At 64.9% G+C, this 16,847-nt stretch overlaps 4 protein-coding genes across 4 annotated transcripts; 2 read left to right on the forward strand and 2 right to left on the reverse strand.

Annotated features, from left to right (window-relative positions):
* Positions 1-2,109: 2,109 nt before the first annotated feature.
* On the reverse strand, positions 2,110-2,831 carry EMIHUDRAFT_363886 (hypothetical protein). The gene has a single exon (XM_005785971.1). The coding sequence runs from the start codon at positions 2,770-2,772 to the stop codon at positions 2,272-2,274; it is 501 nt and encodes a 166-aa protein (XP_005786028.1). The 5' UTR covers positions 2,773-2,831; the 3' UTR covers positions 2,110-2,271.
* A 5,490-nt stretch (positions 2,832-8,321) lies between these two features.
* EMIHUDRAFT_467770 (hypothetical protein) lies at positions 8,322-10,146 on the forward strand. The gene is made up of 4 exons (XM_005785972.1): positions 8,322-9,248; positions 9,332-9,417; positions 9,492-9,545; positions 9,715-10,146. The coding sequence occupies exons 1-4, from the start codon at positions 8,390-8,392 to the stop codon at positions 9,892-9,894; spliced, it is 1,179 nt and encodes a 392-aa protein (XP_005786029.1). The 5' UTR covers positions 8,322-8,389; the 3' UTR covers positions 9,895-10,146.
* A 1,085-nt stretch (positions 10,147-11,231) lies between these two features.
* Positions 11,232-11,519, reverse strand: EMIHUDRAFT_47957 (hypothetical protein; the record flags this gene model as incomplete). Its single annotated transcript, XM_005785973.1, has 1 exon — positions 11,232-11,519. A coding segment is annotated over one exon (288 nt), but the record flags the coding sequence as incomplete, so codon positions are not given.
* A 440-nt stretch (positions 11,520-11,959) lies between these two features.
* EMIHUDRAFT_441547 (putative acyl-CoA dehydrogenase) lies at positions 11,960-15,448 on the forward strand (the record flags this gene model as incomplete). The annotated part of the gene is made up of 3 exons (XM_005785974.1): positions 11,960-13,748; positions 13,838-14,690; positions 15,426-15,448. Coding segments are annotated over 2 exons (2,642 nt in total), but the record flags the coding sequence as incomplete, so codon positions are not given.
* Positions 15,449-16,847: the final 1,399 nt, after the last annotated feature.

Genomic DNA, 16,847 nt, shown 5'->3' on the forward strand with positions numbered 1-16,847 from the left:
GTACTCGGCACACGCCTTCCAAAAAAAGAAAGAAAACAGACAACCCAAGGGAGGGATGGGAGGACGGCACGCCGCCACCACACAGGGATTTTAAGGAGAGGTGTGTGGTGCGCTATCCGTCGCCCACCCTAGGGAGTCTGCCTCTTCCTATCTCTCTTCGCAGTCTCTCGCCGATTCTCGCTGCAACCTTCATGCCACCTCGCGGTCGTCCCACCCTCGTCGTTCTCTCCCTTGTCACTTCCTCCTCTGTCGCGTCGTTCTCTTCTGCCTCGTCCTGCGACGCCGCCGCCCGCCGGTCCCTTGTTCTCGCGGCTTCTTTCGCCTTTCGGCGCAACTCCGTCCTCCTCGCGGCGTATCCTGGCCCCTCGAGTCTATCGAGCTCCCCTCGCGCAAGGACCACATTTCTGACTCCCACTCCGATCATTTTACCGGTATAAATATTGCAAGGTATTCTTTTTCTCGCGATGTCCACCCCGCCGCGCCGCTCGCGCCGCTCGCGCCGCCTCGCCTCCGCCGCCGCCGCCGCCGCACACTGCCCCCTCACCGACCTGCCCCTCGAGCTTCTCGCACGCGTCATCTCCCGCTGCGACCCCGCCGACATCGCTCGCGTCGCGGCCGTCTCGCTCCTCTTCCACGCCTCGCTTGCGTTGGAGGGCATCCGCTTGTGGGCGCGAGAGCGCGGCTTCGAGCTGCCGGCGCAGCCAGAGGGCGAGAGCTGCGCCGTGCGGTGGTTGTGCTTCGTTGCGCTGCTGCGCGAGTCCAACCCGCCGGCGAGGGCGGCGGCAGGCTATCGGCAGAGCCTCTTCATCGACGGCGAGGGGCGGCTCTCGTCGTGCGGAAAGGCTGTGATCTGGACGCCGGGACTGCTCGGGCACGGCGAGGGCGTGACGCGGCTGAACACGCCGACCCGCCTCCCTTCCCCGCTGGGCGGCGAGCGCGCCGTCGCTGTGTCGGCTGGAGATTTCCACAGCCTCACCCTCACCGGCAGCGGCAGTGTCTGGAGCTGGGGCTTTGGAGGCAGTGGCCAGCTGGGCCACGGCGACGTGCAGGACCAGTGGCAGCCCAAGAAGGTCGAGGCTATGGCTGACCAGCGCGTCGTCGCTGTGTCGGCTGGAGAGTACCACAACCTCTCCTTCCACAACCTCTCCCTCACCGCCGACGGCGCTGTCTGGAGCTGGGGCGGGGGAGACGAGGGCAAGCTGGGCCACGGCGACGAGCAGCACCAGCTGCTGCCCAAGAAGGTCGAGGCCTTCGCTGGGCGGCGCGTCGTCGCTGTGTCGGCTGGAGCCCGCCACAGCCTCACCATCACTGCCGACGGCGCCGTCTGGAGCTGGGGCTTTGGTCTCTGGGGCCGGCTGGGCCACGGCGACGAGCAGACCCAGCTGCTGCCGAAGAAGATCGAGGCTTTGGCTGGCCAGCGCGTCGTCGCTGTGTCGGCTGGAGATGTGCACAGCCTCGCCCTCACCGCCGACGGCGCCGTCTGGAGCTGGGGCGGGGGAGGCGTAGGCCAGCTAGGCCACGGCGACCAGCAGGACCAGCTGCTGCCGAAGAAGCTTGAGGTCTTGGCGGGGCAGCGCGTCATCGGTGTGTCGGCCGGAACCCGCCACAGCATCGCCCGCATCGCCGATGGCAGCGTCTGGAGCTGGGGCCTGGGAGGCGCCGGCCGGTTGGGCCACGGCGACGAGCAGCGCCAGCTGCTGCCGAAGAAGGTCGAGGCCTTGGCTGACCAGCGCGTCGTCGCCTTGTCGGCTGGAGGCCGCCACAACCTCGCCCTCACTGCCGACGGGGCCGTCTTCACCTGGGGCGCGGGCGAGAGCGGGTGCCTAGGCCACGGAGAGGACCTGTCGAACCAGCTGCTTCCCAAGAAGATCGAGGTGTGGGCGCCGCAGTGATGATACTTGATAGGTCAAGGCGCGTGAGTCCCTAAAATTGTTTTTCTGAAGCAAGGCGCTCATCACCACTCGTGGTAAGAAAATATCGAAAAAATGAATTTGGAATCCGGCCGAGGCGCTGCGTTTCTTTTTCCGTTTTGTTCTCTCCCCACTCTTCTTCTCTCTATCTACTGGCAGTACCGGGGGTACTGGGAGAGAAGGTAGTGGGGGAAATGGTGATTTTTGAATGAACGACTCGCGCAAAACCACCGCTACCATGCCAAAGAAGACCCTTGTGGGCTATCCAGAACACCTAAGATCATGCCCTAGCTCTAAAGTGGGCCCGAGATACGCTAGCTAAACCCCGGATTTTTTCCGGCAGCGGGCCACACATGGCCGGCTACCCAAGCGGGTCGCACGGAGACACGGGAAGGCTGCCGCAAGCCGCCTCCGGGTGCAGGGGCCCGGCGCGGTGGGCGGGGGCAACGACCCGGTAGCTGGCCGCGCCTCTCCCCCCCGCCCGTCGCCGCTGCACCCCTTGCCGCGGCCCTCGTCGCTGCTGTAGCGACAACAGCGGCACGAGGTCAGAACGCGGCCTCGGAGAGCTCGAGCGAAGGCGCCGACGGTGGCAGCCGTGGTAGTGGTTTATGGTAGAAGGCTCCTGAGCCGTCGGGCACCACGCTCGACGTCGCCGAGCAGCCGCACCTGTCGCGAGCGCCTGCGCGTCGGGCGCTGCCGGCTCGACCTCCATTTCCGGCGAGGTGTCGGGCGCGGCGAGCGGCTCCGGCGCCTCGGTGGCGACCGTGGGCTCGGTGGTCGCCTTGGGCTGCCTGTGGATGTTGTCGTTGGCTGATTTCTTATGCTTCTTGCCCGTTCGGCCGAGGCCTCGGTTGCGAGGCATCTCGGTACACGCGACGGCAGCACGACGTACACGACGAGGACGGCTCCTTGATGGCGACCTGCAGCAGGAGGGTGCACATGTTTGGAGCGTGGTAGCGGACGCATCGGGCCTAGCCCGGGGCCGTGGCGTGTACCGAGAGGCTGGTCTACCGAACACTTTTGGCTGCATACCTGCCCAGAAGAGCGGCCATTAAAATTTTTTTATTTTTGAGAGCGCCTTCGTTGTTAATAGCTGCTCGTTCTCAGCGCAGCGCTCTTGCATTCACACCCGCACAGCACCCTGAGGTATTTTTATGTTCCCCCACCCGGGTGGGGGAATTTTATATTTAGCAATATGAGCCGCCGTCCCCACTCGAACTCGAGTCCGCCGACCGCTATAGGTCGAGCGGGGAGAGAGGCGCTGCCTCCACGGCGGGGACGGAGGCGACACCTCCGTCCCCACCGCCATTGGTTCGAGCGGCAAGCCTTAGGTAGAGCGGGGACGGAGACGTGGAAAAGCGTGCTTGTGAGTGGAAGCCACAAGCGCGCTGGCTCCGGTCGTTTGTAAATGAGGGTGTTTTTCTGTGTGTGTGTTTTCTTGAAGCCTTTCTTAAACTGGGTAACGAACCCCTGTCACTCCGTGAAGTGAACAGAAGAGAGGTGTGAACAGACTGGCGTGCTGATCGTGAAGAGGCGCCATGTCATCGGACACCGAGAGCACGGTCTGCGACCCGCGGTTAGAGGTCGCACCCGAGCCGCAAGTCCCCAAGGGGCCGGGCCAGATAAGGCGCGTGCCCCAGCTGTTCACAGCAACAGCACGGTCTACCCCCGTCGTCCCACCCCAAGTGCAGCAGCTTGGTAGCGGCGGATGGGACGCCAAGAAGAAGGCCGAGTGCCCCAAGTCGCCATTCCTTGGCCACAACTCGGCCTGGCTGAACGAGCTCGCCGACATCCCGATCGGATCGGGCGTCCTCTTCGAGCGCCTGTGCCACGCGTGCCCCGAGGTTCGAGATGACGCCAAAATGTCGGCCATCGCGATTTTTTCGACGCACCGGCAGTTCAAGTGCTTTTGCCCCACGCCATTGCGACCAAGGCCACACAAGCGGCCATCGCGGTCTCGGACACCATCAAGTTCATGGCCGAGGACCTACCCGACTACAAGGGCAATAAGTCGGACCTCGGATGCACAATGCCGCTCTTCTGCGACAATAGGGCGGCCGTGCTCCTTAGCGAGGGCAACACCTCCTCGAAACGCATGCGACATGTGGCGACTCAGATCGCCTTCCTGCGCGAGCAAGTGAAGGATACGAAGCGCGTTAGGCTCACCCACATCCGAACGCAGTGATGTAGCCGTCGCGCCCGTCCCGGCACGCTTCGCACTCCATGGCGTAGGCGTTGCCGGTGCCGCGCTTGATGAGCATCTTGCCGGTCGGCACCCAGTGGCGGTTGCGGCTGCACCAATGGTGCGTCGCCTTGCACTTGCCGGCGCCGGGGCAGTCGTCGCCGCCGGGGCACCGATCCTGCGAGGTGAGGGAGTCGGGAGTGAGCACCGCGCCCGCCCCTCCCTCGCGCCGCAGCGCGGCGCGCCTGCTTCGACTGGCAGCAGACGCCAATGAAGTGCTTGCGCTCCCATCCGGCGCCCATCCTCGAGATGCCGAAGAAGCCGAGGTGGCACTTCTTGTGCACCCAGTTGCCACACTCGTCGCACTCGATCATCGCGCCCTCTCCGTCGCGGTTCTGCAGGCAGTTGTCCCAGCAGTACAGGGGGCTGGAGGAGGCCATGACAGGAGCGACAGTAGCGCGCCAGCAGTGCAGCGGAGCTGCTCGATCAAACTGAGCCTGCGGGGCGAGGCGAGGCGCGATTGGGCGTGGGAGCGGGTGCCAGCGGTGCTTCGTGCGTGTGCCCCGGGGTCTCTGCTCCCTTCTACGCCCCTGGAAGTGAGGGCACGGAGGCGGCAGGATGGCTCGACGACTCGTCCTCTTCTCTCAAGAACTGTGTGCTCTCTGGGCAACGCCAGCGCGCTGCGCGCGGCTGCGGTGAAAGCGGCTGCGCAGGAGGAGAAGGCTGTGCGTGTGGCGCCGCGCCTCGCCATGGCCGCTGACATTTCGGAGCGGAAGGGAATGGGTTGTGTCTGTGTGTTGGTGCGGACTGTACCGACCTTTTTCTGCTGCATCAATCAATGGCTGTGAATTCTAGGGAGGGCCAGCACACCAAGAAATCGCGAAGAAGCAAGGACAAAGGCAAAAAGAATTTCGAGCATCATTGCGTAGAATTTTACCACGAAGTCCTCGATCGAATCGAATACAGCAGGCAGGTAAACGGGGTGTGCACGCACGGCCCCAACCCACCTCTTGAAGCTTGGCGGGATCAGGAGGTCGAGCCAGCCTCTTGTAGCTTTAAGGGCGTAGACCCGGGGACGTCTACCCCTGTACCCGGGTAGCTTGGCGGGATCAGAAGAGAGAATTTGACAACCCCTCTCCTTAAAATCCCTGTAAAAGACACTCGATCTCGCGGAGGGAATCTCGTTTATCTGTGCATCCTGCGCCGTGGGAGGGCCCATCTCCGTCAGAAGCCTCGCTGTACGGAGGACAAGGTCGTTCGTTGGCGGGAAGCCTCATGGCGCTACTACCATTGACATGGCTGGCCTTTGATTTGCCCTGGGCACTGAGGCTGGCCGCAAATTAAGCAGCAATTGAATGCCCAAGACTGGGGGTAACGAACCCAGGCTGTGCATTCATATGAGACTGAGTCGACGAACAGCTGGCAGACGAACCGACCCTCGTTGACGTTGACGAAGTTGGACGTAGCCGCCGACACGTAGCCGGAGTAGTGGACGCAGGGGTGTCCCTCCCACGCAGTCTCGCCGTCCGCGCAAGGGCGGTGCTCCTCCACCTTGAAGACGGAGATGCCCCACGCCTGGCTGCTCTGCTCGTCGGCGCTGCAAGTGGACGTCGGCTCGAGCAGCGCGATGTTCTTGTGGTCCCACGCGCTTGAGACCAGCGCGTCCGCCTCTGCCGCGTCGCCCTCGATGGTCTTTGCGAGGTGGTGAGGGAAGTCGGTGAACTTGACCGCCGTCTGCGGGTAGTAGTTGAAGGCGATGTCGGCCATGAAGTGCGCCGCCGTGTCGCCCTCCGTCTCGCTCGCCTCGACGTCGCGCTCCTTCATCACGACGTTGAGGTTCGAACAGAAGCCAGAGGTGGCGATCAGCCAGGCGGGGTCGTCGACCACGTCGGGCACGGGAGGAACGGGCTTGGGCGCAAAGGCGAGGCTGCGAGCGGTCGGGTTGATGTCGTCGACGGTTTCTGCCTGCGCACTCGTGTGGTGCGTGTAAGTTCAAGCCTGCATGTGAGTAAGTGCGGCTGGGCGGAGCGACGCACCGGCAGGGCAGACGTCGACAGAGCGACGAACAGAAGCGAGGCAGCCTTGAGCATGGCCAGTCTAGATGTTTCCACGCGGCCAAACCGGGCGGAAACCGCCTGTCTTTCATCATTCAAAAAGAAAACGTCGACCCAAGGTTTTCCTCTCGCACCCCGTCTGTTTTCCTTTCCTTTCCTTAACCTCTGCCTCGTTCTGCGACGACGTCGCTGCAGCCTGCCGACCGATCCCTTGCTCTCGCCTCTCGGCGTAACTCTGCTTGGGTCATGTGGAGAAGCCGAGATCCGTCGTTGATTTCTCTCTTTTGGTCCTAGGCCCTACCATCTGCCCCCCCCCCCCCCCCCGCCCCCCCCCGACGCGGCCGTGTGAGAGTGTGAGAGTGTGAGAGAGCCGAGTGTTGTTTTCAACCGGCTAGCACACTCATCGGCACACCACCGGAGCCGCCTAATTTACTCCGTTAAAGCGCATTTCTCTGCGGGTTTTTTAGCTATGTTGTTCCGAACACCCCTCACTCTGGGGGGCGCGACCGAGCCCTCCCTGCGCGGACGAGCACATGGGTTGGGACCTGAGCGATGGCAGAGAATACGGACAGTGTTCCCCTGTACGGGGTGTGAACACCGTGTTCGGGCCCGGGGTTGCCAAAGAAGCAGGGCGGACTGCTGGCAGCTCGTCCACCTCTGCTCCTACCCGCGGGCCACGGCCCTGCTCGGCGACTCACGCCGCCGCCGAGACAGCGCCGGCGGCGCCGCCACCTGTGCCGTCGCCGTCACCGTTTGGCCTCAAACGGCGCATGTAGCCTTCTCGTCCTCCTCCTCGCCCTCCTCCTCGCCCTCCTCTTGCACGGCGGGCGAGTTGTCGGGCCGCAGCCGTCGGTGCCACGGGAGGACGGGTCCGTTGGCCGCCGGGCGGGCCTTGGCCGCGCGCTTTGCCGCACGCTCTGCGGCGCGAGGGGAATCAGAGGGTCAGGAGGCGTGGGGTACGGGAGCGCCTGCTACTTGCGCAGCGCGCACCGACCTCTCGCTTGTTCACCCCATTGGGCGACCGCTTGCGCGCGGTGCAGGTCGTGAGACGGCGGCAGCGCCTGTGCTGACCGCGGTCGCACCGCTCGCAATATACGAGAGATGTGCAGCGAGCCAGCTGGGACCGACCGTCGCATTGGTGCCAGTGGCCAGCCGCCGCTGCCTGCAGTTCCGCCAGTTGTTGGGTTTGTTCGGCTTGCCGCCGCGCAGCCCGCCCTTTTCCCTGCCGCCGACACCACGCTCACTCAGCGCCAAGATGCTGCGCAATGCCAGGGGGTGGACAGCGCGCCACGTGGCGGTGGCGAGAGTTGGGGGTGGCTCCGGGGAGGCTATGGGGCAGTTGTGAGTGGCTGGGGGTGACCCGGACGGCATATACCGCGCTGAACGGGTTTAGCCCGGCGGGGGGAGGATCCGCGCCGCAGGCCAGGACCCGAGCTGCACTGGAGGTGGCAACTCGTCGGAGCTTCCGGGGTGACATCTAGGGGTCCCTGGTCGTTTCCGCAGGCGAAAGGATAAGACGAAGTTTTCAACCAAGCTCCCTCGCATAACACTGGGCACCACACCCCTCTCCTTAAAATCCCTGTGTGGTGGCGGCGTGCCGTTCTCCCATCCCTCCCTTGGGGTGTCTGTTTTATTTCTTTCTTTTTACACTGGGCACGGGACTGGCTCGCACTGGAAGAACACAACGCACTCTCTCACATGACAAGCGATACACGTCAGCGATTCTGGGGACTACATGATTACACGAAGGGTGGGGGAGAAATGCGCATTCGATCATCGCGTGCGGGCGCGTCGCAGCGCGGCAACCAGCACCCGCTGCTCGTGCGTGCCGCGCCGGCGCTGTGGGTAGCGCACGCCTCTTGCCGGTCGGCCAGAGCGATGAGCGCCGCGGCCTCGTCGGCGGATAGGAACCCGTGAAAGAGGCAGACGCGCGGGCGCCAGCTGAGCCACGCGCTCGTGAACGTGCGAGGGCCAGACGCAGCCAGGCGTCGGCGCGACATGTACGTGTCGGGAGGGCGCGGCCAGCGTCTTGTAGGGATCCTAGCTTGGCGGGATCAGAAGAAATGCGCGCTGTGTTCCTGGGATCATCGCTGGAGAAGCAAAACGGAATCGCATCCGACACGTGACATCATCGTCCAACCCTCCTCGCCGCGGCCCTTGCCGGAGTTTGAGGTGCGGCCTCCACCTGCTCGTCTGGCTTGCGACTGCCTGCCGCACCTGCTCCCTGCCGCACCTGCCCAGCCATGGCCATCTTCCGCCTCCTCGCCGCGTCGGCTCCGGCGCCACGCCTGTCCGTCCTCACCTACAACGTCTTTTGCGGCCCTCCCACCCCGACGCCGCTGGCTGGCACGCTCGACGGCTCGGCGCGGCTGGCTGGCCAGATCAGCAAGCTGCGGGAGCTGGCGCCAGACGTCATCTGCCTTCAGGAGGTCGTCTCGGACGGCGTGCGGGAGCGGTACGCGCACGCGCTCTCCGACATGTACGACGCATCCTTCGTGCTCACCGCCGATGAGTTCCGCTGCCGCGCCGGGCGCATGATGCGGCTGGCGCTCGACCATGTCGGCCCGCAGACCACGATCGGCGGCTTCCTGCTCGGCTCGGTCCAGTCTGGCCTGGTGATCCTGCACAAGCGGGCGACGCTGGAGCGGGACGGCCTCGCGACCGCCTTCCCCTTTGAGGACCAGGCGGGCGACCTGCTCAACCGTTTCCGGCCTCGCGGCGCCCTCGCCGTCCCGCTGCGGCTCCGGGGCGACGGCTCTCGGCTCCTCGTCGTCAACACGCACGCCAACGCGGAGAGCGGGGACCAACTCTTCGACCTCTCGCGGCTCCTCTCGGGCGCAGGCATCAGCTCCATACCTTCCACCTCTGTGCACCGCAAGACGCAGCTTCAGCAGCTCTTCCTCGAGGCGAGCCGGCTGGCGGAGGCGCGCGGCGCACGCGCCCTCCTCTGCGGCGACCTGAACAGCTCGCCCGAGCTCGGTGAGTGGGCGCCGCTCGCCTCCCGCTTCGGGTTCGTCGACGCGTGGAGGCCGTCCGGCGGGCCGGGCCACTCGTGGGACGGCGCGCGAGCTTATTGCCGAGATGCAGCCGAGTGTGGCCGAGGTACACGGCCACTGTCTCGTAGGACGCGCGCGCCGCCGTTGGTGTACCCCGTTCGAACGGGCACCACCATTCCCTCGCTTCAGGCACCCGCAACCCGCTAGTGAGGGAGGGCTGGCTTTCGCCGGGCGACGGCGCCGCCACGCGTCTCGACTACATCTTCTGCGGCGAGGTCGACTCCTTCCCACCGTGCCCGGGGTGCGGCTCGGCGCGCGTCCCTGACATGTCCGCGACACAACCCGCCAGGCGTCGCGCCTCACGCCTCTCGAGTCGCGCCTCGCGCTCGACGAGCCGGAGCAGGCGATTACTCACTACTACCACCACTATTTTACACGCCAGACGCTCTGTGCCACTACCCTTGCTCGTATCTACCCTCGCGCCCTCGACGGCCTCAGCTTGCCCTCAGCCCCCGGCTCCCGGCCTATCCTCGGCCCTTCCCGCCTGATGGCTGACGCAACACCCGCCACAGGGCCACTGGCTGTCGGACCACTTCGGCGTCATGACCACCTTTGAGGCTGCGCCGTTCGCGGCACGCGAGGGTCGCCCCGCCCCTCTGGGCTGCCCCGCCACGGGCAGGTCGCCCGCCGCCACCGGCCAGCGCCTCGCTGGCCAGCGCAGCCTCCTCGAGGACACGCCCTTCTCCGCGTGATGTGGTGCGCAAAGGCCTCTGCGCCACGCCGAGAAGCCTCGCGAGAGGTGGGGTGGCGTGGATTGGCGCGGTGGGTGGTGGTGGAGTTCCGGTGGTGGGGCCCAGTACCTCGACGAGGTTACTTGGACGTTGGACCACCAAGCAAGAATTAGGAGGCGGCAGCGAATCTCGGTCGTTCTTGGGCGGGGACCTGTTCCTTTCTACCCATCTCCTAGTAGAGGTGTCCGTTTTATTTATTTATTTATTTCGGTCGTTCTTGAGAGCGGCATTGTGCACGGCTAAGTGCATTGCCGTTCTCAATGGAGTCGCTTAGCCGGCTCCGGTCCGGTGGTTTGCCTGTGCCCTGTGTATCCTCGCTACCCAACGCGGCCAAAGGATATCCAACTCGAGAACCTAGCGGTAGGTAGGTAGGTAGAAAGGTGAAGAACAGCCAGGCTCGGACTGGACACCAACGCGGTATGGGTGGACGCTAGACAGATGACGACACGCACGAGCGACACACAGACACAGGCTCACAAGACAGAACCTGGCTGTGAATACAGCTGGGACATGATGAGAGCCGCTTAACACACAGGTGTGAGAGCGTGCAAGGTGCATCTGAATCTGCAGTATCTGCATGCCCTACGGGTAACTGAAGACACGTGCCACACCTGTGTGTTATTCAACCCTGACCTGTATCCAATCCACAAACAAAACTATGGCTAAGATATGGAGCTAAAATCCGAAATGGCCCAACTGCACAAAAGTGGGTGCGGATTGCGATTGGGCCGTCAGCGGGTAGTGGGGGTAGTAAGTGCTATAGCCGTAGTGGGGGTATAACCCACACATACTGTAAGGCACCGTAGCATGACTCTCTAAACCTTCTCATGTGCCTCTCCGTCTCGGAGGCGAGAACACTCCTTTCTGCTTGCGCGCCAGTAGCGCTCGAACGCCTCCTCCGGCACCTCCGCAGCGTCGGCGAGGGCCCGCGATGGCGTAATCCGAGGGCGCAGCACTAGCGGGATGATGTGCGCTAGCCACACCTCGCTCGGCAGCGCCAGCGGGGTGTGCTTCGCCGCCCACAGCAGGAACGCCACGAAGGAACCGAGGCGCATGTGGCCGTCCGCTCGCTCGCTCGCCCGCTCGCCCGCTCGCAGGGCGAACGCGGCACTGCCGTGCAGCATACGCAGCACGCCAGTGTCGCTGACAGCTAGCGGCAGCGCGTGATTTGCCGTGTGTGCCCGAGCGTTGGCCTCCCACGCCGGCAGATCCCTCTGCCCGAGGCGAATCTGCGCGTGCATCGCCGCGCGGTCGGCCTCGCTGACGGCTTCGTGGTGCAGGACTTGCCAGCAAGAGAGGTCAAAGGTGGGCGCAGAGAGCAGTGCGCTCAGCGACATCACGTAATGGAGGACCGTCAGGGTGGGGGAAAACTGCGAGCCCAATATGTCAAGATCGATCTCACCGGTGCGCATGTTGACGTTTGGGTGGTAGACGGGCGTGATGAACCGCAGCTTCGGCGGACGGAAGGGGTAGTTCGTGGGCACTTCCATGGACAGCAAGAAGATGCCACCCGCGTAGCACGTGCCGGCTGGGCCGCACAGGGCGACGGTCCATGATGCAAGAGTCTTCGCTGGTTGGCCGCAAGATGCAAACGCTGTCGTCCGGGTGCGGCTCGCCCGAGAATATCACGCCAGCGCCCTTGCCATGATGACGGAGCTCCGCGTTTAAACGGGGCTCCATAGGGCAGGGCGCCCAGGGCGTCGCGGACACGTCCGGCCCCCAATGTCAATACTCTCGAGCTTCCTTGTGCTCAATCTTGTCACGGTCCTACGTCCCTTGCGAGCGTTTGCGTGCAGCAGTGTTTTGATCCTTTACAGTCCTACATAGAGCCAGCCACCCTCCGGCTCTGAGCCTCCGCGCTCAAACGGGTAGAAAGGTGAAGAACAGCCAGGCTCGGACTGGACACCAACGCGGTATGGGTGGACGCTAGACAGATGATGACGACACGCACGAGCGACACACAGACACAAACAGGCTCACCCAACACACAGAACCTGGCTGTGAATACAGCTGGTGCCCGGGGGGGCCATGATTAGACATGCTGTCTCGCCGCGACGCTGCGGCCCCGCCCTGGGCCGCCTCTTTGCTTCAACGGCTGCGGAGCCGCTCGCGCCCGCCACAACGTGCGTGCGGCAGGGCCACGAGCTCGACGTCTCGAAGCTGCTGCCCCTCCTCGCGGACGCCGGCGCGATCTGGTCGGCCGCCGAGAAGGTCGCCGTGTCTCAGTTCTCGCACGGTCAGTCGAACCCGACGTACCTGCTGTCGTTCGAGGCGGGTCCGCGACTGGTGCTCCGCAAGCAGCCGCCTGGCAAGCTCCTCCGCGGCGCCCACGCCGTCGATCGCGAATTCCGCTGCATGTCGGCGCTCGGCGCGACGGCGGTGCCGGTGCCCGCGATGCGGATGTTCTGCGACGACCCCGAGGTGCTCGGCACGCCCTTCCTGGTGTGCGACTACGTCTCTGGCCGCTTCTTCGACGACCCGAAGATGGGCACCGCCGCCTCGCCCCAGGAGCGCAGCGCGCTGTACGGCAGCTTCCTGTCTGCGATCGCCGCGTTGCATACTGTTGACTACAAGGCGGCCGGGCTTGGCGACTTTGGGAAGGAGGGAGGCTACGTGGCGCGGCAGACGAAGGTGTGGACGTCGCAGTACCGTGCCGCGGAGACGGAGTCCAACGCCGCTTTTGAGAAGCTGCTCGCGTGGCTGCCGGAGGCGCTGCCCGCCGGCGACGACGCGCTGACCACGCTTGTGCATGGCGACTTGCGCGTCGACAATTGCATCTTCGCGCACGATTCGCCCGAGGTGGTCGCGATGCTCGACTGGGAGCTGGCGACGCTCGGCGACCCCGCCACCGATCTGGCGCTCGCCACGCTGCCGTACGACACGCCGACGGCATGGCCAAAGGCGTTCTCCGGCTTTGGTGCCGATCCGGCGGCGGCGGGCATCCCGGCGGAGCAGGCGCTGGTTGACGCGTACGTCAGCGCGACCGGCCTCACCTCCGTCGCTTCGCACCTCGACTACTACCGCGCCTTTTGCTGCTTCCGCATGGCCTCCATCCTCCAGGGCGTGTACAAGCGGTCGCTCGACGGGCAGGCGAGCTCCGCCGACGGCTCGAAGTGGGGCAAGATGGCGGGCGCCGTGGCGGGGCTGGGCGTCGACATTGCCGAGCGGTACGAGCGTTCGCCCGACCGCCTCACGCGCACCGCCGGCGCCGGCGCCGCGTTTGCCTCCACGGCGCCCGCCTCGGCCTCCGCCGCAAGGGCGCCCGCCGCTGCGGGTGCGGCCGGGGCGGCGATGGGGGAGGCGGAGTACGAGGCGCTCAAGGGGCGGCTGATCGAGTTTATGCACGCCGAGATCTACCCGAACGAGCAGGAGTTTGCGCGGCAGAACCACGCGTTTGCAGACAAGACGGAGTGGGTGCACCCTCCGCTGCTGGTGGAGCTGATGGCCAAGGCAAAGGCGGCGCGGCTCTGGAACCTCTTCCTGCCAGTGGACAGCGCCCTGCTGGTGGATGGGAGGCACGGCGCCGGGCTGACCAACCTGCAGTACGCCGACCTCTGCGAGATCATGGGCACGTCCATCCACGCTGAGATGGCGGCGCAGGCGACAAACACGACCAGCCCGGACACGGGCAACATGGAGACGCTGGCGCGGTTTGGCAGCGACGAGCAGAAGGAGCGGTGGCTCAAGCCGCTTCTCGAGGGCAAGATCCGCTCCTGCTTCGCGATGACGGAGCCGGACGTCGCGTCGAGCGACGCGACCAACATTTCCATCTCCATCCGCAAGGAGGGGGGCGACTACGTCATCAACGGCCGCAAGTGGGCCGGCCCGCCCGCCCCCTCCCCCCTCTCACCCCTCCCCCCTCACCCCCTTCAACCCCTCAACCCCCCCCCCCCCCCCCTGGCAGATGGTGGTGCACCGGCGCGGGCTCGCTGCACACGCAAATCATGATTCTGATGGGCAAGACGGACCCGGAAAACCCGAACCTCCACCAGCAGCAGTCCATGCTCCTCGTGCCGATGGACACGCCCGGCATCCGGCTCGTGCGGCCGCTGACCGTGTTTGGCGACGCCGACCCGCCAAAGGGCCACATGGAGATCGCGTTCGAGGACTGCCGTGTGCCGCAATCCGCCATCCTCTGGGGCGAAGGCAAGGGCTTCGAGATTGCGCAGCGGCGGCTGGGCCCCGGCCGCATCCACCACTGCATGCGCGCCATCGGCCAGGCCGAGCGCGCGCTCTCGCTCATGTGCGCGCGCGCCGAGTCGCGCGTCGCCTTTGGCAAGCCGCTCGCCAAGCGCGACACCGTCATCGACGGCATCGCGAAGTGCCGCGCCGACATCGACGGCATGCGGCACCTCGTGCGCGAGGCGGCGCAGCTGATGGACACGCGCGGCAACACGGACCGCGAGACGCGTCGCCTCCTCTCGATCGTCAAGGCGCTCGTGCCCAAGACGGTGCAGCAGATCGCCGACCAAGCGATGCAGGTGCACGGCGCGGCGGGCATCTCCTCCGACACTCCGCTCGCCTCGATCTTCGCCTCGGCGCGCCTGCTGCGCTTCGCCGACGGGCCGGACGAGGTGCATTGGCGCAAGGCGGGACAGCTCGAGCTGCAGTCACAACGCGACTCGCGGCTGCGCGGGCTCGGCCTCTACACGCCCGCGCGCAACGAGGGCGAGCCCTTCTTCCGGTACACGAACGACCCGATCAGCGCCGAGAGCCGCGAGGCGATCGAGCGCTTCGAGGCCCTCATGTCGGAGTGAGCGAAGGCCGCGGGGAGGCAAGAGGCTGCTCCTCTCGGTCGCCTGCCGATGCGAAAAATAAGGGGCCGAATTACGGTATGTTGTACCTCCGCCTCAAGGTTTTGTTTTGTTTCGTGTGGGTTTTGAGGGAGTCTCACACCCGCACGGGTTACTGCGTCGCGGTAGTACGGCTTTCCTACGGGGTGCGGACCCTGAGTTGAACAGGGGTTGTGCGCCAAGCCCTCCTGCTCGGCTCCAGCGAGTAGACAAGTGTTACCATCAACAGAGGAGAAGGATATGACCTCAGGGCTGATGTGACCAAGCGCTGGTAGCGTGGTTTTACCTCTCACACCCATGGTCTCACAGTGTGCCGGCAGTCGCCGAGCAGTGTCGCTCACACAAGCCGCAGCACGAGTGACTGAGGGCCAGTGAGGGCGAGCCCATCGCTGTCACAGCTGTGGCAGCCGCACAGTAGGCTGTGCCAACTGTGCAGAGCGTATGAGCAGCAGAGGAGCTGCTCTCCAGGCTTCAGGCGCAAAGAGCTGCATGCCACCGAAAGCGCTGTCGAGGTTCGCCGAGCGCGGCGAAATCGGGGGACGCCGTCACCGACGAGCGCGTTGGAGTATTCACTCCGGACAAAGACGGGTAGACGCACACGAGCCGCGGTCGTCTACCCGTCATAGTGGCGAGGCGCGGGACCGTCTGTGGCGAAGTGGGTCGCGTCCCCCGATTTCCTCAACTCAGGGTCCGCTCCCTCTATATAGAGATATTGAGTTGCGCGGATGTATCGCGCGCCCACCGTTGGGTGGGGGGGGGGGGGGTCAGATACTGTGGCCGCCGGCCCGGGGCTTGGCCAAACCATCAGGTTTCGCGATCCGGGCCACCGCAAATTTTGATCAGCAAATTTCGAGGGGCGGTCGCAAATTTTGAGGTAGATTTTGATTGTCAAAACACGTCCGTCTTGCCGCAGGATAGAGCATATAGGCGGCGAACACACACACACACGACATCCCACCACTCAACAGGACGCGTTCACCTCCCCAGACATGGCTAACGCGCGGGCGCACAGAGGCGTCCTCGCTCAGGCCATCGCATTGCGCTCCCCCGCGACCGACCGCGCGCACCTCCCGGCTCTGGTGCCGATCATTTCTAGCGCAGGCGGCCGCCGGATGACGCAGCTGCTTTGATGGCGAGCATGAACGGCCTGCGTTTCTGCTCGAAGACCCTTCTCAGGCCCATCTGGTGCCTACTTGTCCTCCTTCTTGGCCAGGTTGAGCGCGCGACAGGCCCGCGACGATGCCTTGGCCCGCGCAATGTGCTTTTTGCGCGCCGCCCGGTCCGCCGAGTCGACCGCAGCGAGGGGACCGAGCCCGGTAGTGGCCACCGGAAACGGACTATACGCGGCACCCGCGCTCGTAAGAGGTGGCTGGCGCCCTGAGGCGGCATTTGGTGGCGTGGGGAGTGCGGAACGCTACTGGCGGCGTGACAGGGCCTCTCTAGTCTCTGAGTGTGCCGCCCATCGGCGCACGCGGGTGGTGCGCAGACATCGCGACTCTGCCCGCTCGCTCGACCCTTTTGCCGCGAGAGGGCGCCGGCCGCGTGTAAGAGGTGGCTGGCGCCCTGAGGCGGCATTTGGTGGGGTCGGCGTGCGGGGCTGAGTCTTACTCGTCGGCGCTGGGGCCAGATCCCAGCGCAGAACTCTGCAACGCTGGCATATAGACATAACAAGACTAACCCCAACCCTAACCCTAACCCAACCCTAACCCTAACCCTAACCCTAACCCTAACCCTAACCCTAGGTCAGCGTACGGGGCTGAGTCTTACTCGTCGGCGCTGGGGCCAGACCTCAGCGCAGAACCCTGCAACGCTGGCATATACAGACACAACAAGACTAATTTTAACCCTACCCCAACCCTAACCCTAACCCTTGCTAACCCTAACCCTAACCCGAACCCGAACCCGAACCCTGCGAGGCGTGAACCGCGCCATTCGCTCTCACCATGGCAACCCTGTCTGCACGTACGTTTTGTTGTACGTCTGTGTCTCGGCTCGCTCGCGCGCGCGTGAACAGACAGGGCCCCACCCACCGACCATGTATGTATGTAGGAAGGTGAAGAACAGTCAGGCTCGGACTGGACACCAACGCGGTATGGGTGGACGCAAGACAGATGATGACGA

Source organism: Emiliania huxleyi (assembly GCF_000372725.1).
Source record: "Emiliania huxleyi CCMP1516 chromosome Unknown EMIHUscaffold_156, whole genome shotgun sequence".
Classification (NCBI taxonomy): Eukaryota; Haptophyta; order Isochrysidales; family Noelaerhabdaceae; genus Emiliania; species Emiliania huxleyi.